The sequence below is a fragment of the Physeter macrocephalus genome, chromosome 8 (assembly GCF_002837175.3).
Source record: "Physeter macrocephalus isolate SW-GA chromosome 8, ASM283717v5, whole genome shotgun sequence".
NCBI lineage: Eukaryota > Metazoa > Chordata > Mammalia > Artiodactyla > Physeteridae > Physeter > Physeter macrocephalus.
In genome coordinates this window covers 161,539,307-161,564,454 of record NC_041221.1, presented here as the reverse complement: position 1 = coordinate 161,564,454, position 25,148 = coordinate 161,539,307, and the positions used below count along the sequence as shown (strand labels likewise).

Genomic DNA, 25,148 nt, shown 5'->3' with positions numbered 1-25,148 from the left:
ATGCCATTGGCAGCAACATGGATGTCATACTGAGTGAAGTCAGAGAGAGAAAGACAAATAGCTTATGATATCGCTTATAAATGGAATATTAAAAAAAGGCCACAAATGAACTTAGTTACAAAACAGAAATAGAGTTGCGGATGTAGAAAATAAACTTATGGTTACCAGGGGGTAAGGAGGGAGAGGGATAAATTGGAAGATTGGGATTGACACATACACACTACTACACATAAAACAGGTAAGTAATAAGGGCCTACTGTATAGCACAGGGAACTCTACTCAATACCCTGTAATGATCTATCTAGGAAAAGATCTAAAAAAGAGTGGATACATGTATAACAGATTCACTTTGCTGTACACCTGAAATGAGCACAATATTGTAAATCAACTATACTCCAGTAAAAATTAAAAAAAAAATTTACTGAATGAACGCATGTCTGAATAAATAGCAGATATCACATGTTTTGGACAGGAGCCACATACCTCAATGACGAGCTTTCTTCATTGTCTGACCTCCATTTATAATCCATGGTATGTAGACAGGGCCCTTTACAACCAGATTCCACCCTCACTTCCGGTCATTCCCACTCTTGGCCTGAATCTAGATACATCTGCATGCTAGTCTGGGCATCAACATTTCCCCAAGCCTTCTCCAAATGCACCACGTTCTTGCCTATCTCCGTGCCTTTGCACTTGCTGTTGGCTTTTCCTGGAACCCCACCCGCCCCTCTCAGCTGACTACTAATCATGACTTAACAGTCAGGTGTAGGGAGACTTTCCCCCATCCCAGCTGTAGCACACGTGGGGAGGGGCTGGCTGTGCCATTCTAGTATTGTGTCCCACATTAATCAGAACACCTGACCTGCTGTATCACCGTCATCTGTTTATTTTTGCTCTCCTTAGTGACTCTCCTCAGCCCATCCTGCCACTAGCTAGATAAGGGTCTCCCTAAGGCCACGTACCTGGTGTTAGTCATCTCTGACTTTCATCTCTGTGTACTACATAATGTGTCTGTAACAGCAGATACTCTTTTACAAGTGTTGTGTATTGAAATGAATTCGCCGGATCATTTGAGGGCAGTAAAAACTATCTGCTAGAATCTTCAGCTTTTCAAGCCTCTAAGAACATTTTTTCGAAACAACATGAAACAGTGATACTCACTGTTTAAGACAGTGCTTCTTAAAATGTGGGTCCCAGACCAGCAGTATCAGACACTACTTGGTAACCTGTTAGAAATGCAAATGTACAGGTCCAACCTCGGACCTACTGAATTAAAAATGCTGGTCGAGGGCCTAGAAATATGCATCTTATAAGCTCTCAAGGTGATTCTAGAGCTTGCTAGCAAGAACATCTGCTTTAATGAATTTGAAGCACTATTTTGAGAAGCACGTAGCAGTGAGAAGATCAGGGCCATTGGAATCAAGCAGAAATGGTTCAAATCCTGGCTGCTATACTTGATTTGATGGTTACATGATTTGGTCAAGTTAGCTAAACTCTGAGAGGCTCATTTTCTTCATCAATAAAAGGCAGAGAGACCAAAGCAAGTGACAAACTTGAAATGCCTGGTACAGTGCCTGGGACTATGGTAAATGTTCTGCAGATGTCGGTTCTTAACTTTCTGTTTCCCAAAATGTATGCCAAGATTAGTCCCTCCAAATCTTCAGGACAAGGAGGAAGAGGAGGAGGAACAATGCTGCCTGGTCAAATTATTTTTAGAAACAAGGCATCTATTCTTCTCTTGAAGATTCTCAGTTCCCATAAGCATATGAAAGACTTTGAGAAGTCTTACAACTTTTTTTCCCCCAAACTTTGTTTGATCCAGTCTTTTTCAAAGTTTTCTTTTTCTTTCTCTCCCTTTTTCCCTCTCTCCCTCCCTCCCTCCCTCCCTCCTTCCCTTCCTTCCTTCTTTTTCTGGTGGGGAGTGGTGGAGAGGAAGCAACCCCTTAGCTTCCCATTATTTAGGAGGACAAAACAAAAGGAACATTTCCACCTTGGATTTGCCTTTTAGATTATTTGCTTTTGAATTGGAGTTTGGGAAGAAGAATGACCTCAAGAATTTTCTGACAGTATCATATAGAATATTTGACAAATATAAATTATTATTTGGTAATCACCCAACAGATATTGAGTATATGCTAAATGCCAGGCTTTCTCTTGGGTATTGAGGATACAGAAAGAGGGAAGGCCTGTCTGAGGAGATGATACTGGAGCTAAGTGAATGAAAGGTCAACTATGGGGAAATAGGAAGTCAGCCATAAGTGGTCCAGATTTTATTCTAAGTGACATGAAAATATATTTTACAAAACATGCCACTCTGGCCTGCTTTTTAGGCATAAGGATATTGCCCTATATTCTATATCTTCACTGATGAAACCAGAAACTGTAAAGATCAAGTAAGTCAAGTATTTTCTCTCCATTCATCCATCCACCCATCCATTTAATACAGAGTCATCTCTGGCTTCTGACATGCTGGGCACTGTGCTTAACAGGTAACAGAGGTTTAAAGATAAGACAAGGCTTCCCCTCTCAAGGACTTTATTATCTAATAAAGTACTCACCATGTGAAAGAGACCTGGTAGAATAACAGATGATTATGCTTGCTGCATGGAACTACTTTGCCATATTTCTCAGGGAGTCAATGTACACCCTGGGATGCAATCTTTGGGTGGAAGAAATACCAGAGAACTTTGATTACTTACATTTTATTTTATGGTATTATTTTACCATATTCAAAGGCATGCTAAGCAGAATTGTTTGGATCCTGAATTTGTGGGGCACACAGAAACTAGGGTACTAAGGATTCAAAGCGGACACATCAAACTCAGTTCGTCTGTCACCCATTAGACCTAATCTTGATTAGGGGTTGATCCTGTACCTGAATGATTGTCCTACTACATAGAGTTAAAAGGCTTTGGAAATTTTTTCCTTCTTTATTTCATTAACCCACGTTTTTCCCCCTCTAACACTTTCTTGAAATGCTTCTTATGAAAACCTTTTTCTGTTTCCTGTGGCAAAGGAAAGGAAGAAAAATACCAGCAACAAAGCATATGCTAAGGTAATTTAAGAGTTGTGATAAGCCAAAAGGAAAAGATAAACAGGCCCCAGAAACCCACGAAGTTAAAAGAGTTTGTTCCTTTTTAAGGAAGTCTAATTGGACACGGCAGGGGTCTTCATCAGTGTGCCTAGTTGTTTTATGAGCTGAATTTTCTGCTACAATGTAGGAAGTTAAAGTGTGCGCTCAATTTCTCTGAAATTGCTTTTCTCACATCTGTCGTTCAACCTTGAACTGGTCTGACCAATTCTGGAGGGAGGGGGGCCGTGGAAATGTAGGCATAAACTCGGAACCTGAGGTATGTGGAGAGTTTGTACAATCTGCCAACTCTTTGGTCTGAGTAGCTACTGAGTTACTTTCCCATTATGAATTTCTCTTGTGATCATTATAGTCGCTGAGTTCTGAGTAGCCCAAGCCTAATTGTTTATAGGAGGTCTTGATGAAGGCAACGAGCAAAGAAGAAACCCAGCAAGAAGGTGATGCCTACCTGCCAGTGAAATCTCAGAGTGAATGTCAGGTTTAATGAGGGAGTCTGGAGGAAGCTTCTGAGTTCTATGGGGGAGAGTGCTTGATTTCACTGTCCACGTGGGGTGTCATGACTATTAATAAACAATAATGATAACTTGCATGCCTGCTTCTCACTGGGAAAGGAGAGGCATTTTTTTTCCACACGTGATCTTGAAGTATAATTATCCCTGTGTTAAAAATGGTGAAACTAAAACATAGCGAAGTTAATTAAAGAACTTGCTCAAGGTAACAATAGCCCAAATGGAGACGGGAGTAAGGCACAGACTTTGGATCTCTTACGAGAGGGTTTTTCAGAACTGTGATGGAGACAGAATGAAGGCATGGGCTCCCACCTTTAGCCCTGCTGAGGAGATACTTCTCAAGTACTTTTTCTAGCCTTGACCTCTGAAACGTGATAGTTTGGAAAATGAAATCACCTCCGTCCCCAAGTAGCTGCACAATGGATTTTGGGTGGCACTTGCCCTCCCATGTAAAGCTCTTTCCAGACGATCTCTGCTTTGGTTCTGCACCCTGACAACGGGGAAGGTGTGCTACACTATTGGTCCTTCACCTCAGGAAGGAAAACCACTCCTACGAAGAGGCCCCTTTGAAGCTTAGTTGCACTGCAACACAGGGATGTTTCTTAGATCAACCTAATCTGACCCCAGTTATTCAAAACATGCAACTCTGGGCATGAATATGAGCCGGGCATATATCTTCCGTTCCTTTATAAAGAAATGTATTTGGCTTATATGCCTGTATGTGCTATACTTCCTCCATTCTGGGAAATGTTTTTTCCACATTTAATATTCCTGAAATCAGGACTTTATGATTAACATGCGCGTTGAAAGTAGCATTTCTTATTTCTGCTCCAAAATGCTGTAATTAAGTCCATAGTGTGCCCACTATCAATGTCATCTCACAATCTAGAATAGAGTCTATTTATTTCTACCAGAAGCCCCCTCTCACAAAGGACTCAGGGCATTTTACAAGATAATACAATGAAACAGAATTTCCTCAGCATAGGAAGTTGCCTCTTTGTAAAGGTTGAATCTTTTCCAAAACAGGCTAGAGTGAAATCAAAGCCTAGAAGCCTCTGGGTTATTTTGAAAAAGGGATCTGATCTTGTGCTGCTATGAGGACATGGGCAAGTTAGGGCCAGCAGAGTCTCAGAGCTGCGGAACTCATCAGCATCAGACAGAATGCCAGGAGGAGGACAGGGGATCTGGCTCTGGTGTGATGATGGCTCTTCAAACGCAGGCAATGCCCAGCCCCTGTGACACAATGGACATACTGTGGGTATTGAATTAAAATGTGCTGACACTCTGGGGCTGCCAATACTAACTCTGGAACCAGAGGTGAGGCAATCTTCCACACTGTACACTCCCATATCAGAAAGAACAACCACAACAAAACACTTGAGTTTGAAGTCTTCTCCAACTGGCTGCCTTGGCAGTGACCTTAGCAGATCAGCATAAAACTCAGCTATGTTATACAGATATTTGGTCCAGGGTCCCTAGAACTCACCTAACCTTTTCATGACCCGTGTAAGCTCTCCTTCCTCTTAACTGTATATACTTGTTGATACGTCCACCTAGAAATCCAGAGTAATTGTGCAAAGGAACCAAAGAATTTGTCCATTAGCAGTTAAAAATCTTACTTGGTAAATAAACTCATCACTGAGAGTACAGGAAGATAGTAGCTGAAATGTAGTTCAAAAAGTTGCTGGTAGCTTAGGGGAAGTTAAGAGAAATCAGTCATGAAGGTAAAAGCCTATTTTGGGGGTGTTCTGAGCCCAAGGTGTAAGAATTCTATTAGTTCAGTGTGTTAAAACAAACCAAGAGTCTGAAACACATACATATGTATTTTCATGTAACAAAAAAAAAAAAAAAAAAAAGAGAAACAAACTATGACTTAATACATGTGAATAGGTAGACAAAGTCTTACCAAACAGACTTTGGTAGTGGAAAGTCTGGGGCCATTAGAGACTAATTACTATCCATTGATAAGTAACTTGAGTTTTATGACCCTCAAATGTCTTATCTGTTAAGTGGGGAAAATGAAACTCTTTATGTCCTCCTCACTACCTGGTAGTAATGGGGTTTTAAATAGATACTACATATGATAGTGTTTTCTAAAGGCAAAAATGGTATACCAACAGGGATATTATTATCAATGACAGTGGTGGTGCTACCATCACCATTATCATCATCATCACCACCATCACTCATAAGCTAGATAACTGGGACCACAGTTCAAATGTCTACAGAGGCCAAGCCAATCCCATAAAGAAGTTAAGTGGAAAATGCCTACCCCATCTAAAATGCGCAGCCTCTACTTGACACCAGATATTTGTGGCCATGATGTAGTGCAGGCAGGTAATGCTAGATTTGTTGTTATTTCAAGAAAGACAGGATTGGGCTTCCCTGGTGGCGCAGTTGTTGCGCGTCCGCCTGCCGATGCAGGGGAACCGGGTTCGCGCCCCGGTCTGGGAGGATCCCACATGCCGCGGGGCGGCTGGGCCCGTGAGCCATGGCCGCTGGGCCTGCGCGTCCGGAGCCTGTGCTCCGCAACGGGAGAGGCCGCAACAGAGGGAGGCCCGCATACCACAAAAAAAAAAAAAAAAAAAGAAAGACAGGATTATGAATGTTTATATAAAATATCCTGTTTTTTCAATGTCGTCACCTAAATAAAAACATTTTAAAAATACCAGCAAGGACAAATCACATAGGTTTGCAGGCTCATGTGTCCAAGGGCCAAATATTTGCAACCTCTGAGATAATGTACATGAACTTGTTCTTTGAAATAGACAATATCAAAGATATGTCATGTTATATAAGCATAAGTGATGATTATTATTTAATATCATCATCATATCATTCTCATCATTACCATCACCGTCACCATCATCACCATTCATCTAGAAAGAGACAACGGTTTTAGTTTAACAGACTTGGCCACTCAAGACATCCTTAGAAGTGGACATGTGTTGTGCCTAGTTCTTATTCGTTTCCTAGAATTGTGACATTTGAAAGTTGGAAGAGACCTTTCAAAACATCTGGCCCCAATTTTCCCAACACTGTAGAATCAAAAGCAGAGGGTCCAAGAGGAGAAGTGACTACCCAGGTGACACAGTGAGTACTCGTAGAATTAGGACACAGATTGACTCACTGGTCTCCCACTGCCTCAGGGCTCTTTTCTTCTTTGCCATGATTTTCTTTCTTTGTCTCACAGGTTCTTTTTATCTTCTGAACCTCTTCAGCAATTTGAGATCAAAAAAGAGAGGCAGAAAATGCCAAGCCTGCCCAGTGTAATAAGACTTTTTTCCCTCCCTGTGAACTGTTTTCACAACCCATTTTCAGTCTCTTATATGCTAACCAGTTTTCAGTCTTCAAGAGGAGGTGCACAGGTTAGCAAAAGAAACAGAAATCCCAGCATCCTCGTATTTAAATAGGTGGTGTCCCAGCCTGTCTCTTCCCATTTTTTCAAGCAAATTGCTCTACCGGAGAGAACCCACCTAGAAATAGGGGCGGGGTCATAGACTGATAAAGATCACTGCTCCAGTAAAATCGCTAATAGAAATGTAGCACAGACAACAGTCAACTGCGGCAAGAGTAACACATAGAGCAATATCTTAAGCAGGCAGAGTGAAAGTGGGGTGGGTAATGGCGAGGCGCCCCAGGGAGATGGAAAAGGTCACTGAGATGAAAATAACCTTGGGAACTTGGAAAGAGTGCTCCATTACCACAGACGGGGAAGAAAACCCAGTATCCAATCAGATGGAACAGATTGAAATGCGATTCCAGTCAAGTGTGAATGCCACCAAACGCACGGTGGAACTATTGGGGGGGCTGGCATGAGGGAATATGAGCCCTGGCCCCCCCCCCCTCAGTCCACGGTTGGACATCAACACAATTGAAAAGCAGGGATTTGTAAGGTCATAATTTGCACAGGTGCATCTTCGTAAATCCTGAGAGGGTGAGGGGTAGGAAAATGTGATAAAGATAAATTAGGGGTCTTTCTGAGAAGGGACACGACTGTTCTGCTGAGGTGTTAAAAAAAGATGCTACACCATCAGCTTGGTTTCTGTTTTTGTTTTTTTTAAGTTAAGGGATGCAAAGTCTGCCTTTGGAGTGGAAGAGGCACGGAAAAAGGACGATTGATCACTGCCTTTATTGTTAGCTTCCCATGGTTGAGTGTTCACTGATAGAACTGGTTCAACTCCAAGATGCTGTCTTTGCAACAGTTATTGTTTTCCACTAAAACACAACTCTAGCAGAAAACATTAATTGAAGTGATAACTGCCTAAATGCTTCAGTATCACAAACGCATGTGCCTTCACATTTTTGTATTTTACAAGCACCAGAAAGGAATAAGGATAATAAGCCACAGAAATCGTAAAACACAAGATGTGATAGAAAATGACAAAAGAGAGGGTTGGGGACCTGGAAGGAATCAGGGGGAAAGCTGGTCCTGGAACTTTAAAGCACCACACAAAATAGTTTTTCTATACTTTACTGGTTTATTCAGATTCTAGAGAGTTGAAATATTAACTATACTGGTTTTCTTTGCTTGCTTCCGGCTTTCTTTGCCATGCACACTGCACAGTCCATCAACCAGAAACGCCTTCTTAATTCTTGACCTCTTCTACAACAGGATGAGGAAAACAGCCTGTGAGCCAGGGTCTGCCCCCACTACTTTCTTGGACCGTTCTTCGGAAATCGAAAATAGCCTCTGCACACCTTTTCTCCATTCTTTGACTTTGCTCCTATTTATTTGTTCATTCACCTAATATTTACTGAGCACCTGCTCTGTGCCAGGCACTGTGCTAGCTAAATGTATAAAGTAAAATGGGACACAAGGGAGATATGGTTCTAGTCTTCATCGAGCTTAAATCTAGTGTTGAGTTCAGTCAGATGGTGAGTTCAATAATAGAGGTTACATGGGGAACCACGGAAGGGTGACTAACCCAGATCAGGTAGACCAGAAGGCTTCCCGGAGGAAAGAACACCACATGCAACGACTCTACAGCACGAGTGTGCCACATTCAGGAACGATGTACGGAGTGGGGTGAACGGTGAGAGATGGGGATAGGGACATGCATAGGAGCCTTCTGTGATATGCTGAAATGTATAGGCTATAACCAGGGAACAAGCGGGTCCCCCCAAAGAGTCTGAAGGAGCTGAGAGACGTGTTGAGATACGCATTTTATGGAAACTCTGCTAACTGAAATGTGAGAAAGAATTAGATGACAGAGACAAAAAGAAAGGATAACCAGTTAGAATCAATTATATCTCCAGGCCAAAGATAATAGAAATTTGAGCTAGGGTAGTGGTAGCAGGGATACGAAAATATTTAAGAGTCAAATGTGATAGGATTTGGCAATTTATTCTCCATAGAACTGAGGAAGAGAAAGCCTGGTTTCTAGGTTTCTGGCTTGAGCGACTGATTGGATAATAGTGCAAGCACTGAGATGAGGAATACCAGACACGAATCAGATGGAAAGAATATGTTTGGGATTAAATATGCTGAGATTTTTGAGTTTCATTTTAGGGCTGTTGTATTTGAATTGCCTGCTGGACATCCTAGCAGAAATATACGGGGGACATTTAGATATATTGGGTAAAAGATGTGACCTGAAGAAATGGATATCAGGGTCATAAACTCATAGATAGTTAATTTTAGTTATGAGTGTAGATGATCACCCATGGGAGAGTGCCTAAAAAGGAAAGGAAAGGGGGCCTGGGTTTACAGATACCCTGACATTTAAGGGAGCAACAGAGAAGGGGGCATCTATGGGAAGACAGAAGTGGCCAGAAACATAGGAATAAGAATGGAGAGAATGTGGAACAATAGATGCCAAAGGAAATGGCATTTCAAGGTGGGAGGAGCAGTGAAGAAGGGAAATGTAAGATATGATGAGACATTTATTAAATTTAGCAAATGGGGGCTATTTGTGAATGTCGTAAAAGCAGTGATTAAGTAAGTAAAAGAAGAGGTTGCAGAGTATATGGGAAGTGAGAAAGTAGAGAGAGGCTAGATTAGCTATGCTACTACAAAAGAGGAAAGCCAAGGATTTCCAGCAACCACTAGACGTGAGGAGACACAAGGAAAGATTGTTCCCTAGAACCTTTGCAGGAAGCCCGGACCAGCCAACACCTTGATTTTGGACTTCTAGCCTCTAGAACTGTAAGAGAATACATTTCTGTTGTTTTAAACTACCCAGTTTGTGGTGCCTTATAACAGTGGCCCTGGGAAACTGGTATAGATGCTAAGGCCATGCATTTACCAGGCTAGTTTCCCAGATTATGACTGTTCCACCAAAAAGTGACCAATAGAAACAACTATTTCAAAAGCATCATCAACTCAGGAGAGCAGCGACTAAAAAGAATGAAGAGAGAAATATTCCTTAGATCCAAGGAAGACAATAGATTGGACAAACATGCATCTTTTCTCATCATGCCCTAGGGTACCTTTGCTGTTCTTTCTAACAGTGATCAAGCTCACACCCACAATCATAGATGATCTCAGATGTAAAAACATTATAGTGACCTTCAGTCAACTGGCCCAAGTTGGAAGACTTTAACTGGGGATGTATCCACCTTTTTGCTGCCCCAGTCTACCACTGTCCTTTGAAAGCTAGATCAATAAGTCTGTCTTAGCTCATCTCAACATGTACCAATAGCTAAATGATACAAAAAGACCAAAGAAATGACCCTTGTCTTGAAGTGGTGACAACTTAATGTTCACACAAGTGACTTCTATGCATGAAATACCAAGAGAATATTGCAATTCAGAATGTAATGAGGTGCTGAATTGAATAAGGCAGACTATAATACTTGTGCAATTCTGACTCTGGCTGGAGTTGGGCTGAGTTGGTTGGGAAAGTTTTGGGGAAAAGATGGGACCTGTACTTAGATGGCTACTGGGTTAGTGCTGAGGAGGAACAGTCATTAGGATATCTTCTCTGTCTCATGCCATCCTAAGCCTGGGATTTTTCAGCAGGGCTGGGGGCTGGGTTGGGATAAAGCTCTAAAACCCTAACAGCTCCACAGGGCTCCCTAATAAACAGATACAAGACAAATCTACAGATTTGATGAAAATGCTCCAGTGCCCAACCATCCAAGTTCACATCGCCTGGTATCACCTCAAAGACATAGCCTCTAATTAACATACGTTTGTTGAATGAAAATATGTCTGATAATATTAAACAGCTACCATTTGGGGTTCTTACACTGTATTAAGTGTTTTGCGTGACCAATCTCTTGTACTTTCTTTTAAAATTCTTTTCTTTTTGTCAAAAGAAAAAAATGCACGCAGTTTAAAGAATCGAATAGTTTACAGCATTTGCTTCAAAAATAGCAATCCTTTTGCATCACCACCAATTTCTTCTTTCCCAGAGGCAACCACATTTACCTTTATTTTAGCTGACTATTTTGGTATTTATCTCCAAGTCTATAAATAACAGGCTTTGCTGCTATTTCTTGCATTTTCAATTTTAGGCATTATCTAGTAACTTCTCACTAGAAAAAGGCAGATCTAGGCTTCTTCTTCTACCTGCCCCATCCACATACGTACTTTTCCATCGCCCCATCCTTCAGATATAATGCTTAGATCATTATTCAGTGTTTAAGAGCTGAGCCATGTAGGAAATGATAACTATTTTTTATCTCTTGAACCAATTTTTTGGGAGTTGTCTTTTAAAAATTTACTTAAATTTCTATATACTTATCATGCTAGAGACTGATTTCTTTGTTCCTGTTGTACCGCTGATTCACTATGTATCCTTGGGCAAGTTACTTAACCTCTCTGTTCCACAGTTTTCCCATCTGTTGAACAGGAGATCATACCAACCCACAGCATAACGGTATAAATGTCCTCCAGCCAAAACACCACTAGGAACATACTGTGGTCAAACAAAGATGGGTTTATTAACTCATTGCAAGGAGGGAGAAGATACACAGCGGGGCACCATGGGGTGCTTCAGTAGAGGGTATTAGAGAGGGCCGTGGTCAGTGATTTTAGGGAGGGGCCAAAGAAACCGGTTCACTCTCCATTTGGTGCTGTCAGTCAGTGGGAATGATCCTGAAAGGATCGTAATATATTTCACCTATAGGAAGACTGACTAGAAGAGGCTAACACTGCCACTGGTAAAGAAAGTACAGTCACTCATTTCAGCCTGGAGAGGGGGGTGTTTTGTACTTTTCTGTTTGGGATAGTGACCTGGTTTCTGTCTGTGTTCAGGCAAGATTATGAAGTGGTCTTGCTTTCACTTTATCTCACTTTATCCCAACCAAAGAGAGGTCTTGATGAATGCTGGTATCCGGTAAGCTTGCTTAGGTTCAAGGGGAGAACACCATGACCTAGCTGGGAATGCCAGGTCAGCTCCTAAGAGCACTTATGCCCAGATGCTTGTGTCAGGCCAGTTCCCAGCGTCAAGGGCTGATTTTCTTATTCTCATTGGTAAGAAGGATTAAATGAGCTGCCATCTGTAAAAATCATTAAAACAATGGCTGCTATAAAATAAGCCCTTACAAGTGTTTGTTATATGACACTAAATGCACAGGGTACGGAAGAGAAAACAGGTAAGTGGGACAACATCAAAATTAAAAACTTTTGCACATCAAACGACACTCAACAGAGTGAAAAGGCAACCTCCAGAATTCAAGAAAATATTTCCAAATCATATTTGTAATAAGTGATTGATATCCGGAGTACAGGCAGACCTCAAAGATATTGTGGATTTGGTTTCAGCCACCGCAATAAAGCTAACATTGCAATAAAGCAAGTTACATGAATTTTTTTTGTGTACCAGTGCATTTAAAGTTATCTTTATGCTATACTGTAGTCTATTAAATGTACAATAGCATTATGTCTAAAAAAACAATACACATACCTTAATTAAAAATACTTTATTGGGGCTTCCCTGGTGGCTCAGTGGTTGAGAGTCCGCCTGCCGATGCAGGGGACACGGGTTCGCGCCCCGGTCTGGGAAGATCCCACATGCCGCGGAGCGGCTGGGCCCGTGGGCCATGGCCACTGAGCCTGCGCGTCCGGAGCCTGTGCTCCGCGCTCCGCAACGGGAGAGGCCACAACAGAGGAAGGCCCGCATACCACCAAAAAAAAAATGAGCCTGCGCTGTCCGGAGCCTGTGCTCAGCGACGGGAGAGGCCACAGCAGTGAGAGGCCCGCGTACCACACACAAAAAAACAAAAAAACAAAAAAACCCCACAACTTTATTGCTAAAAAATGCTAACTATCATCTGAGCTTTCAGTGAGTCAGAGTAATAACAGCAAAGATCACTGATCAGGGATCACAATATCAAATATAATAAGAATGAAGAATTGAAATTTTGCAAGAATTACAAAATGTGACACAGAGACACAAAGTGAGGAAACGCTGTTGGAACAATGATACCAATAGACTTGCTTGATTCAGGGTTGCCACAAACCTTCAATTTGTAAAAAACATAATATCTGTGAAACGCAATAAAGCAAAGCACAATAAAACGGGATATGCGTGTATATAAAGAACTCCTACAACTCAACAACAACAACAAAACAAACAACCTGATTAAAAAGTGGGCAAAGAACCTGAATAAACATTTTTCCAAAGGAGATATACAAATGGCCAATAAGTACATGAAAAGATGCTCAACATCACTAATTATTAGGTAAATGCAAATCAAAACCACTTCACATGCATTAGGATGGCAATTATTAAAAAAAAAACAACAGAAAATAACAAGTGTTAGAAGGATGTAGAGAAATTGTAACCCTTGGGCATTGCTGGTGGGGTAATAAAATGGTGTAGCCACTATGGAAAATGGTATGGCAAGTCCTCAAAAAATTAAACATAGAATTCCTATACGATTCAGGGATTCCACTTCTGGGTATATACCCAAAAGAAGTCAGAGCCGGTCCTCGAACAGATATCTGTACACCAATGCTCATAGCAGCATGAATCACAATAGCCAAAGGTGGAAATAACCCAAGTGTCTAGTGACTGATAAATGAATAATTAAAATGTGGTATACAGATACAAAAGAATAGTATTCAGCCTAATAAAGGGAGGAAATTCTGACACCTGACACAACATGGATGAATCTTGAAGTCATTATACAAAGTGAAATAAGCTGGTCACAAAAAGACACACATTGTGTGATTCCACTTATCTGAGGTAGCTAGAGTAGTCAAATTCATAGAGACAGAAAGTAAAACGGTGGTTGCAAGGGGCTGGGGTGAGTAGGGAGTTAGTGTTCAATGGGTAGAGAGTTTCTGTTGGGAAGATGAAAAAGTTCTGGAGATGGACGGTGGTGACAGTTGCACAACAATGTGAATGTACTTCATGCCGCGGAATGGTACACTTAAAAATGATATTTAAAAAAAGGTAAATTTCATGTTATGCATATTTTATCACAATGTATTTGCTAAAGTAAAAATAAATAACATCAAACCTGATCTCTCTTCCATCTAAATCTCCTTTCAAGATATTCAGATGCATCAGAATGTCCTTTCATGTTCATGACAGCTTTAGGAGTTGCAGACTTTTATTACTGTTTTACTGATTAAAAAAAACACCGAGGCATAGATGTAGTAAGTCATTCACGATCACAGTGTTAGAAAGTGGCTGAGCTATGATTTGAATCCAACTAGTATAAACTACAGTTATTCTTAATTATTATTTTTGGGAGGGGTTTAAGAGAGGTACCAGGGACTGGGGTTATAACTTCTGTTGAAACTGCCCATTGGTAAAAGAAATCTATCTTTTCATTTAATAGAGCACTGAGACATCTCTAGCAAGGGACTGGGGCCACATTTTTAAATGGCTATTTAATATTATGCGAGAAGCTAGTTAGAATTAAATGTAGTCTTGAAGAAAAATTGGGAGAAGCTGAAATTCTGGGTAAAAATTGTTAGGGGCAGGAAACTGTTAAGATGTCACATATAGGACATCTTGTTTGTACCATGAAGCCAGGGACAGAGATGGAGAGGTAGAATGTACACAATGCTTATCGACCTTGGGAATTTTGTCAATAGCAAGATTATTTGCTGAGAAGAAACATTTCACTGCTGTATGTCACTTCCGTGCTGCGCATCTCCAAAGGAATTATCTGTCCATCTTGCCTGTGTGCTCATTTGTGCTGTGGTGCAGAAGAGAAGTCCCAGCCCTAGCTGGGCTGGAAATTGGTGAACCTACAAACTACATGTTTGAGTGTGTGTACACATGCACATGCGAGTGCATTACAAGAAGGCACAAATAAAAACAAGAAAAGGTCCAACCTCTGTTTAGCAACGTCAAGAGAGTCCCTGAGAACTATCAATTCCCAATCTCAGAGTAGAAGACCTTGTTTCAGAGGCTGGGGTGAGGCTCTCTGGGAGCCCAGGTCAGTGGTACAGGTGCTTGCTTTTTCTGCCTGCTGGGATGGATATTGACATTTTCAACCAAGTGTCATCAGGCTCCAAAACCACGCTTCTCAGCTTCTGCAGGGAAACTGCAAGGAGCTACTTTGCATGACTGTGTAGGTCTCAATTTTGACAAAGCCCTAGAGGATGGGGTGAAATCCACACTATGCAGTAAGGGGGGGTTGGGGGGGCCTATAAACATGGGGACAGTCTGGTCCAACTGGATGCAAGGAACTTACACACACAAAGAATGTTACAGCAAGAAGGGAAGCTCAGAGACCTTTTGGGCCAATGCTCACCCTTGACAGGTAGGGAAACCAAGGCACAGGATTATTAAAGATCGTGCTGTGAATTGAAACAGGGACAGAGTATAGAAAAACTAAGTTCTTCAGCTTCTACTTTAGAGCCTTCCCATTACACTCATGCTTCCCAAACTTGCCAGACCCTAAGAATCATCCGAAGAGAGGAGTGAAATCACAGTTCCTGGGTTCCTCCTGAAATTATTCAACCAGAATCTTCTGGAAAGAGTCAGGGGATATGTGTGTTTGCCAAGCAGTGGAGGTGAGGAGTATTTTGTGATGCTGTGTCAGTTTTTTCCCAACCTTCTGAACACTGTAACTCATACCCCTTAATGCAATGCGTTCATTGTCTTCTGTTTCAATAAGCCACACAAATATTTTAGAGGTTAACATTTAACAGAGGGGTGGGGAGAAAAGTCTCTGGAATTGGGAAGGTTGGGTTTGAAACCCAGGCCCTTCATTTCCCAGTTTTGTGACTTTGGTCACTTAACTTCTTTGTGCCACAGTTTTCTCATCAATAGAATGGGTAAGATGGCAATCCTTGCTGCACTGGGATGTGGTGGCAGTTAAATGAAAGTAAATGAAGTAAGATATATAAAATGCTTAGCATAATAGCTAGCATGGAGGGAGAAGAAGGCCTCGGGCTGAGAGCCAACCCCATGGGCTTTGCATTTAGGGCAAGAGTAGGGGGTGAGTGTGCCCTCCCCAGCCTTGAGATGGCATCCAGGACTCACTCCATGCTGCTGGTACACTGGGAACCCCTCAGGAGGAGAGGCGGCCAAACCACTGCCTGGAACCAGAAGGGGATTACAGGTAGCTCTGAACATCTGACCCCGACATCCCAAGTTGATGGAGGAGAACTGGGAACCAAGGGACTCATGCATAAAACAAATCCAATCTGGGAGAGGAAATGATGTTTGGACTCGATTTCCTGACCCCCAAATCAAGAGCGAAGAATGAAATCTCTCCCAGACAGGTGAGGCCTCCTTTGACTGTGGCTCCCACCTGGGCCCCCCTCTGGGGCCCTAACATTGGCTCTGCCACTACTTGTCATGATATGTACAAAAAGTATTTTTCAAAACCTTCTCATTTAAAGACGATCTACAAAGTTCTAGAGGATCGAAAAACAGACAAAACAAAACAAAAAATAGGTATATTGAATATGTTTTGTAAAATAAGTATATTTCCCCGAGCTGGGATAGTCTAACCTGCCTTCCTTCTCCATTATGATCCATTTTCTTCATTCATACATGATGACAAACATTACATTTAGCAGTTACTGAAGACACTAATTAATTCATTTATTAAATAAATACTTATTGAGCATCTATTGTGGACTGACACCAGGAATCCTCCAGCGGAGGTTTCTGCATAATGAAGTGAAGCTAAGAGAAGAAAGAACAGCCTAGAAAGAACAGACTAAAGTTAAAATGAGGGACCTTAAAAGAGGTCAGATAAACAGCTTCACAATGTAGACCGACTTCTAAAAGAAAATGACTTTGTATTATCAGCACAGTCCAATCATCCATGTGCATAAAGAATTGCTGTGAGCTATTCAGGAAATCCTAAACTAAATTAAATTATAGCAGGCATAATCTGTTTAAGGAGGCAAGAAAATTTGTAACATATGAAAGGAAAAATTCTTCCCCAAACCTAAAATATATAAGGGGAAGACCTTTCATTAACTTAAAAAATTTCTGTGCACCCCCCCTTCTTCCTCATCCCACATCCAGCCCCGTGGATGGTGGGAGAAGCCAGATGAGTGAGGCTGTCTAGGGCAGTGCTTTAGTCTTCAGGAGAGGATATCATTTCTAACTTCTCAATGGCTGTCAGGACAAATTTGTAACATAGAACATCTGCTTTTCAGGTTCTGGGGGGTGACTATCACCCCATAGTTGGCTAATTGCTGTAAACATTTAGTTGTGAGCAATGATATTTAAGGTCTATTGTCTATGGGGCATGCGGTTTACATGCTCCTTTATAGAACTGAGGTTTACGGATGGACCAAGTCAAGTTTTGCCCTTGGGCCGTGCAATTTTGGCGCATTAGTAGAATGGTTTTTTAAATGAAAATATTCTCTATGGCTTATGTGGAGGGAGGTTATAAGAAATTTTGACAGGATATTCTTTAGCATATGAATTATGGCATGTTTCTGAGAATCGTTCATCTGGAATGCACACATCATCTCCTGTAAGAGAAATTTCTTTCTGGCCTCACTCTAAGGATTCACAGAATTTCCCTGATGCTGTCAGTTGATTTGCTTTTATCTCACAGATGTTGTGCATCTTGTTCTTTCTCTTTTTGCTTTGGTTTCTAGGAAGCTTAGAATCAAGTTTTCTATCTTAAATAATGGAACAGGACTTGATGTATATAAGCCTACATGTATGTTCTTCCCCCTAGATTTTTCCCTTTATCCTTACTGTATCATTTTATAGTTCTCCAGTTGTTGTTGTTGTTTTTGCAGTTGAGAGCACACTTGGTTCCCTACTAATCTTTTTTTTTCTAACATCTTTATTGGGGTATAATTACTTTACAATGGTGTGTTAGTTTCTGCTGTATAACAAAGTGAATCACTTATACATATACATATGTTCCCATATCTCCTCCCTCCTGTGTCTCCCTCCCTCCCCCCCTCCCTATCCCACCCCTCTAGGTGGTCACAAAGCACAGTTCTCCAGTTTTTTAAAAAAATTGTTATAAGCTGTCACAAATTATAGGGAAGATGTAAGAAAAGGAATGAATGAATGAATGGATGGCTGAATTATTGAATGAGTAAAGGTCTTTTGCTTTATGATGCCAGATAAATAAGAGAATCATTAAATTAGCTAGGCAACTGAATTCCTGAACCACTCTAGGGAACCGGGAGCTTGCTGGTTTTGAAGTATTATGTTCTTTAGAATGAACCAAGGCGTTGCTTTTTAAAAAAAGAGCTGGTCGGTGCTTTTTGACCACCTAAAGGGGTGGGATAGGGAGGGTGGGAGGGAGATGCGAGAGGGAGGGGATATGGGGATATATGTATACGTATAGCAGATTCACTTTGTTATACAGCAGAAACTGACACAACATTGTAAAGCAATTATACTCCAATAAAGATGTTATTAAAAAAAAAACAAAAAAACGCTGGGCACCTTCAATGCACTTTAACAAACTGACACTCTCCAGCAGGGACAGCTCCTTTGCCACACAGAACCTATGGAAAGGGTCCTGGCAGAGGCATACTGGTTACATTTCTTCTGTATCATTTGATGTTACTAATGAGTATTCCAAACTCCTTTTATTTAGACTTTCAAGAAAACGAAAACTCAACCTTTTAGAGTGGAGGAGGTAAGCCAATGCTTTTAGACCATAATGTGGCTGCCCGGGTATTTTCTGCCTCATATTCTGATAGCAAAGTGCAAACCCCATTCTGATTTGGAAGGTAGTCTTATTCGTCCATCTGCAGGAGCCTCCATTATGCTGCCACTGAGATCCAGATTTTTTTCTTCCAGATGAGTTATTTCATAGATTTGAAATTATGCTGCTATAGACAAGAAACATCTCTGAAGCCGACCTGCCCTGGCAGAAGGTCAGAGCACAGGATGAGCCACTTGCTGGAGTTCAGCTATCTGGAAGAAAATGCTCGAGGTGATGGGAAACGCTCCTCTTCTAAGCGTCTCACTAGCTGTACCTGGGTATCTGCACGATTGGCATAGACTGAAGGTGAGAGCAATTTGGCTGCAAAGGTGCCAAGGTTTTAGTACCGTCCACTAAAGAATGCACTAGAGTCATAGAAAATAATGACAGTGGAACCATAAAGGTGAAGTTTTTTTGTTGCTTTGAGGAGGTGTTCATGTTGTCAAAAATGTTTTAGTTGTATAGTTTATGTCCAGTTTGTCTCTTTAGAACAGAGGCTCTTTGGGGCAGGAAATGAGTGCAGTCACTCTCCTAATGATGGGCCGCACTAACGTCAAGTCATAACAGCAACAATAAGAGGACAGCAGGAAATAATTCTTTTACTGTCATGTATGGGCTGAAGGTGGTGGAAGGGGTTTTATTTCACCTAAGAAAGAGGCAAAGCCCAAACTGGACCAGATCTTCAAAGCACAAGGTCATTGCCAAGAGACCAAATTCAAAAGTTCTGTGTTATTAACCAGCTAAACATAACAGAATCAATCACATGGTCGCTTGTTTTGTGCCTCCACACCGATCGAAAAATCCAGCCCCTTTTCATCAAACTCAATTCAGACCACCCAGGCACGGCTCTGTACTTTGCATCTTCTGTGTCAAATTCTATTTTCAATCCTTTATGTCAAATTTAAATTCATGGCAACTGCATTCAGATCTTGATAGAATCCCCAATTTGCCCTGGACCCCAAATCCATTCCGCAACACACACACACACACACACACACACACACACACACACACACACACGAGCACACACATTTGAACTTGATTTGCACTCACTCCAGTGCTAAGCCAGAGTTAAGAATTTTGAATGGCTGCCTGTTGGCCGGAGCTTTAACCAGTTCTCAGATAAGTACCCCCCTGAAAACAAGGATATTGCACATTGGTGTCTTCACCCCTCAGGTGAAGAAATCATTTCAGTGTACTTCTTGTGTGGGATGAAAATGGACCCTCAAATTTTCTGTGGTATTCTGCCCTCTTACTGAAGCTTAAATTGCTATCAACCTTAAGTGAGCTGAACAAATTGGTGTGAGTGATGAAAAAATGGATAAGTTTGACTCTGAACACACACATCTGTTGTGTCCACCAAAACGAGGTCTTGATTAGGCAGAAAATCAACAAAAACTCCCTATCAACCACTTACAGTCTGATACAACGTCCAAAAGAAAAGAAATCACTCACAGCGTTATTACTAAGAAAACATTCTAGACAGCCCTGAGATGAAGAACTGACCCCTCTTATGGAAATCAACTTGGCTGGGGTATACATATATGCATAAAAGGATACAGTTTTTAAAAGCTCATTTTCTTGCTAATAATCACCTTTTTTAAAAAGCTATCAGCAGGTGCACCTCATTTCAAAAGCGTCTTGTACTTTATAATACAATATTCATCACAATTACATAGTATGAAATAAAAAGCAGCAAAACATAAGCGAGGATAGTTCAATTAAATGCAACATAATCTCTGCAGCAAAAAAAAAAAAAAAAAAAAAAAAAAAAAGATCCTGTAGCTAAAATCAGGTTCTGATGAAAGAAAAAAAGGGAATATATTTCCACATATTTTTAATTATATAGAATTTCCTCAAACATGATTTTTCATAATATATTCCATTAAGTTAACATCATATTTGAAGAAAGAGCATTTTCCGATTTCATTCTAAGCCTGATTTTGAGCAATTACAGTGTCATTGTTCCGCAGTAGAAAGGTTGAATTCATTTACTGTGTGGTTATGCTAGTCATGATTGATGTCTCTTCTCCAAATGATAAACCAATCACCCCAATGATGTAATGTCATTTTAAGAGTGCCATAATCACATTTCTCTCAAACTAGAAGTTCTGATGAGTTCTAATAAAGATTTATGGTAGATTAAAGGCCTTTATAATATCAACAATGGATTGCTCATTTGATGAGAGATTTGATTAGGTAATTTTTTTTGAAAAAGAATATGAGTTTACTAAATATATCAGGCCTGGCTTTGAAGAAGGGCATAGGCCATCATAAGTAGCAGTACATCATTCCATCTCCTGAATGAATCATCTTAAATGTATTTACGAGGTCCTCTGTAATTGTAGAGGTTGAGGCCACTGGTGGCATATACTCATGGGTGGAGCCAAAACACAGTCTCATCAAGAAACACTCTTGGCATGGAAAGCTCTGGATTGCTTTTGATGGGATATGCTAAGGAACACCACGAGTGGCCAACTCAAAAGATAACTCCAAAGCCTTAGGATTGGAAGCAATTAATTTTTGCAAATGTCTCTCCTTGGGCCCATGGGTGCTTAACCCTAGATATCAATCCTACACTCACATGTTTTGTGAACATACCACCAACAGCAGAAAGTGAAATAAGGCATGGCTATTGTGGGACCTGGGACAATTCCACCTAAGATTTAGAGATCTGGAGCTGAGGCGGGCACCACAAAATCCTCAAAAGGGGAATGGAACGCTGTGACCAGTCCCTTTGCTCTGTGAATGTGAAAATCACCATGAGAACCAGGGATTTAGAGGCAGTATATATCACGGTGCCACGCGATCAGCTTGTTAATTTCAAGTGAAGTGGGACAAGTAGAGGGTTAGAGGAGAGGTCACCCCCCAAACACTTCAGACTTGGCCAGACATTCAGCATTCATGTCAAGGGAACACATTTTAATCACAAAATCATCTAAACAAGCAAGCAAGAGTCAGAAGCCAACCATCAAAAAAACAAGAGATCTGAGATGCACACACACTGGGCACGTGAGGGTGTCCGGGGTCACTTGGCTATGACCAGAATTGTAGTAATACAGCATTCAGTATTCCGTCGTCTCTCTGCACTTCCCCCTTGAGACCTGCGTGCTCTCACATGCAGCGGTGGGCAAATTCCTCCCACTGAAGGAGGCCCAAACTCTGTTCAGGTAAGCCATGCCTCTTCAGTAACTGCAGCCTTTAAACAAACATACTCTGGAACTGCAATGCCACCAAACGACAAGTGCGCTTCACCTCCCCGCTCCCCACACCACCTTCTCCCCAGCCCTTGTTTCAGAGTTGTCATTTTGCAGGAGACTCGAGACTGTCACACACACAACATGTTCAGACACCACAGTTTCCTTACCACCGCTGGAGGCTTGCTGGGGCCCTGAGCATGCTCTGAGCAGGTATGAATTGGGGGAGAACTCCTCATCGGGGTTGGTGTCCATGATTTGATGGGAGGTGTTGCTGTCTAGCAATGGCATCTGGCAGCTAACTGGTGGAGGATTATGGGAGCTAGGCAGCTGAGCAGATGGGAGGAGGCTAGACGAGGATGTAGGTGGAATGGGACGACCTGGGAAAGAGGACAGAGGGGTCAAAGGTCAGCAAGGAATGTCATGAGAGCAACCAGAGAAAGTTACATTGCAACCACCTCACAATACAAATAGCCAAAAAAAGAAAAAAGAAAAAAAAAATGCTCCAGATGTATTTTTTCAAGTGGTTTGAGGTTTCTCCAAATGTCCAAATTCATACGACCGTAGTTGCGTATTTCAGAAAGCTGTGTATCCATCTACACAGCTGAAATGGAATCAGTCAGGACAACACCCACTTCCTTCTCTCTCTCCTGCTATGGTCCTAACTGAAGTCTCCATTATCTCTCAATAGACTAGCTCCCTGAGGTTCTCCCTGCTTCCAATCTTGCCATACGCCATCTATCTTCCTTTGTCTCTCTCCCTTCTCTACAGCAGCCAGAATGCTATTTTAATGATAGAAGTTAGGTCGTATCACTCTCCTGCTTGGCACTCTCCAATGGCTTCCCATTGCCTGTAGAAAGAGACCCAAACTCCTTAGGACGCCCTGCGTGTCTCTCCTACTCTGGCACTAACTGCCTCTCTCACTCACCTCTGGAAGTGGTCCTTACCACATTCCACTTGGCCCCTTAATCTCCAGCCAAGGTGCCACCTTTATTTCTGTTGCTTGAACATGTCACACCATTCCATCTTCAGAGTCTTCACACTTCCTGTCCCCTCTCTGTGGAACATTCTCCCCTCCTCGCCACATCACTGATACTCACAGGCCTGCTTCTCCTCTTCATTCAAGCCTTCCCTGTTTGCCTTCTTGAAAACTGCCCACTTACCTGCTCTATCCTACTAGCCTGTTTAAATTTCTTTAAAGCCCTTATTCCTATCTGAAGGTGGATATATCTATTTATTTTATTCACCCCTATATCCTCAGTATCTTCCTAACAAATAGCATCTGTTGAATGAATGAACAGATAAATAAGGTAGACTAAAACCAAGTTAATCAGTTTGGGGAAGAAGGGGAGGAGAAGCAGAGAGGGTGACATATTTGCATCTCGAAGAATCGGCCAGTACCACCACTCTCTCCACCATGAGGTTCTTCTGGATATCACGGGGGAATTCCTACACAGAAAAGCCACATCAGGCCATGGGGAGGAGCAGCCATCTTGGCAGGAGGTATGGGCAGTGCCTTGGAGCTGGCCTTGGGTCAAGAAGTTCTCCTCCCGCACAGAAGGCTGCTGCAACCTCTATTTTCCCGTGGCAGGGAGCTCCTGGCAGCCAAATTGCTGAGCGAAGATAATTGCCATGTGGACTTTCCCCTGATTCACGCTTACGTCTTGGGGTCCTCGCGACTGCTTGCCTGCTGGTTTGTTCATTTGGAAATGAGCCAAAAGCTGCAGCCCAGGGGATATGCCCTGAATTGGGCGTTGCGGAGGAAAGGGTAAGGTATTAAGAAAGCAAACTTAAGAACCAGGCTAGAGTTTCAACTCAGGCAGAAGAAATCTGTTTTCCTGCTTTTAGATGCACTATGTGTGTGCAGGCATTTTCAGGCACCTCAGATGCATGTTCATGTTTGTCATCGCTTTTGAAATTGTATTTCCTGATCAATTGCTCAGTGCATTAAAGGCTACTTACTGATAGATCATTGTGAATGAATAAAATGTATGAGGGCCTCCAAAGGGCACTCTGCTGGATGCTGAGGATACAAAAATAAATAAGACATCATCCCTGCCCTCAGAGAGCTCACAGTCTAGTGGGAGAGGCAGAGAGTAAGATACATCATTTCAATACCACATGATAAGGAGCAGGATGGTCTCATGTAAGAACATGGTTCTGTGGGGACCCAGAAAAGGGACACTTGGTTCAGCCTGGCCAGGGGGAGGCAGTGGTGGAGAGCCAAACAAGGATTCCTGGGAAAGGTGGCGTCTGGGCAATCTTCAAAAGAAGAGGAAAGGGACTCCTGGCGAGAGGAAACACTACTAACAATAGCACAGAGGCATCAAACCACTAGCCTATTACCCTTTTTGAGGGTGGGAGTGGTAGAAAGAGACAGGAAATAAGGTACCCTTAAAGCTTAAATGTTAGGGGCTCAGTAACACAGTTGAAGAAGAATCATCCCTGAAACAGATCAATGGATGAAAGAAGTTTGATTTGAAATATTTAATTCATTCATAACTGTTTGGGAGCCATATAAAAGGCATGATATTCTTGTGAGATGATCTGGCAAAGGTAGACTGAATACATCAGTGTCATCAGAGTCAGTACTCACATTTAATCAATGTGACTTCCCCCCAAAGTTTTCTTCTAATAACAATATTACCATCATTAGTACTATTTTAACTGCTAATGTTTTTTACAATGACTATCTGCCACTCACAGCGCCAGTCACTGTACATAGATTATCTCATTTAATTCTGAAAACAATTCTATGAGGTTAGAAGGATTATAACCCCCATTTTGTAGATGAGGAAACTGAGGCACAGCGAAATGAGATTGCATAGCTAGCAAGTGACAGGGGCCAGGTTTGTCTATTCCCAAATCTACCCTCTCACCCTGTCTGCATGGTGTTTGCCCAAACAGCATGGTGACAAAAAAGGAAGACGGTGACATACAAGGAGGGGAGGTGATGGACAGGAAATCGTATTTCCAGTTCCCCATCTCCCCATCCCAAGGCACTCTCGAGATTTCAAATAAGAAACATTTCTTTGAATAACCATTGATAGCAGCTATCAGTCAGTAGAGTTCAAAGCTTTTCTCGTAATTTTGTTATGAAGTTCAAAGTGGCTCTTTCACAGCCACGTTACCCTCCACCTTCTTCAAGGCTCCTGGTTGCAGAAGCGTCCTGACCAGGGCACTGTGAAGTTGGCATTGACATCCACTTAGCAGCGGGGCCCTGGCAGGAACAGATTTTAACTCACAATCAATAGGCTTTAAAGTTTGTATTATTGAGGCATATCTGAAACTGCA

At 41.8% G+C, this 25,148-nt stretch overlaps 1 protein-coding gene across 1 annotated transcript in view; it reads right to left on the bottom strand.

Moving 5' to 3' along the window:
* Window positions 1–25,148, bottom strand: part of TENM2 (teneurin transmembrane protein 2) — a 554,076-nt gene that overhangs the window by 414,140 nt on the left and 114,788 nt on the right. The window contains exon 2 of the mRNA XM_055086878.1: window positions 22,025–22,234. Coding sequence (XP_054942853.1) covers window positions 22,025–22,234 — 210 coding nt within the window. The remainder of the gene's footprint in view (window positions 1–22,024; window positions 22,235–25,148) is intronic.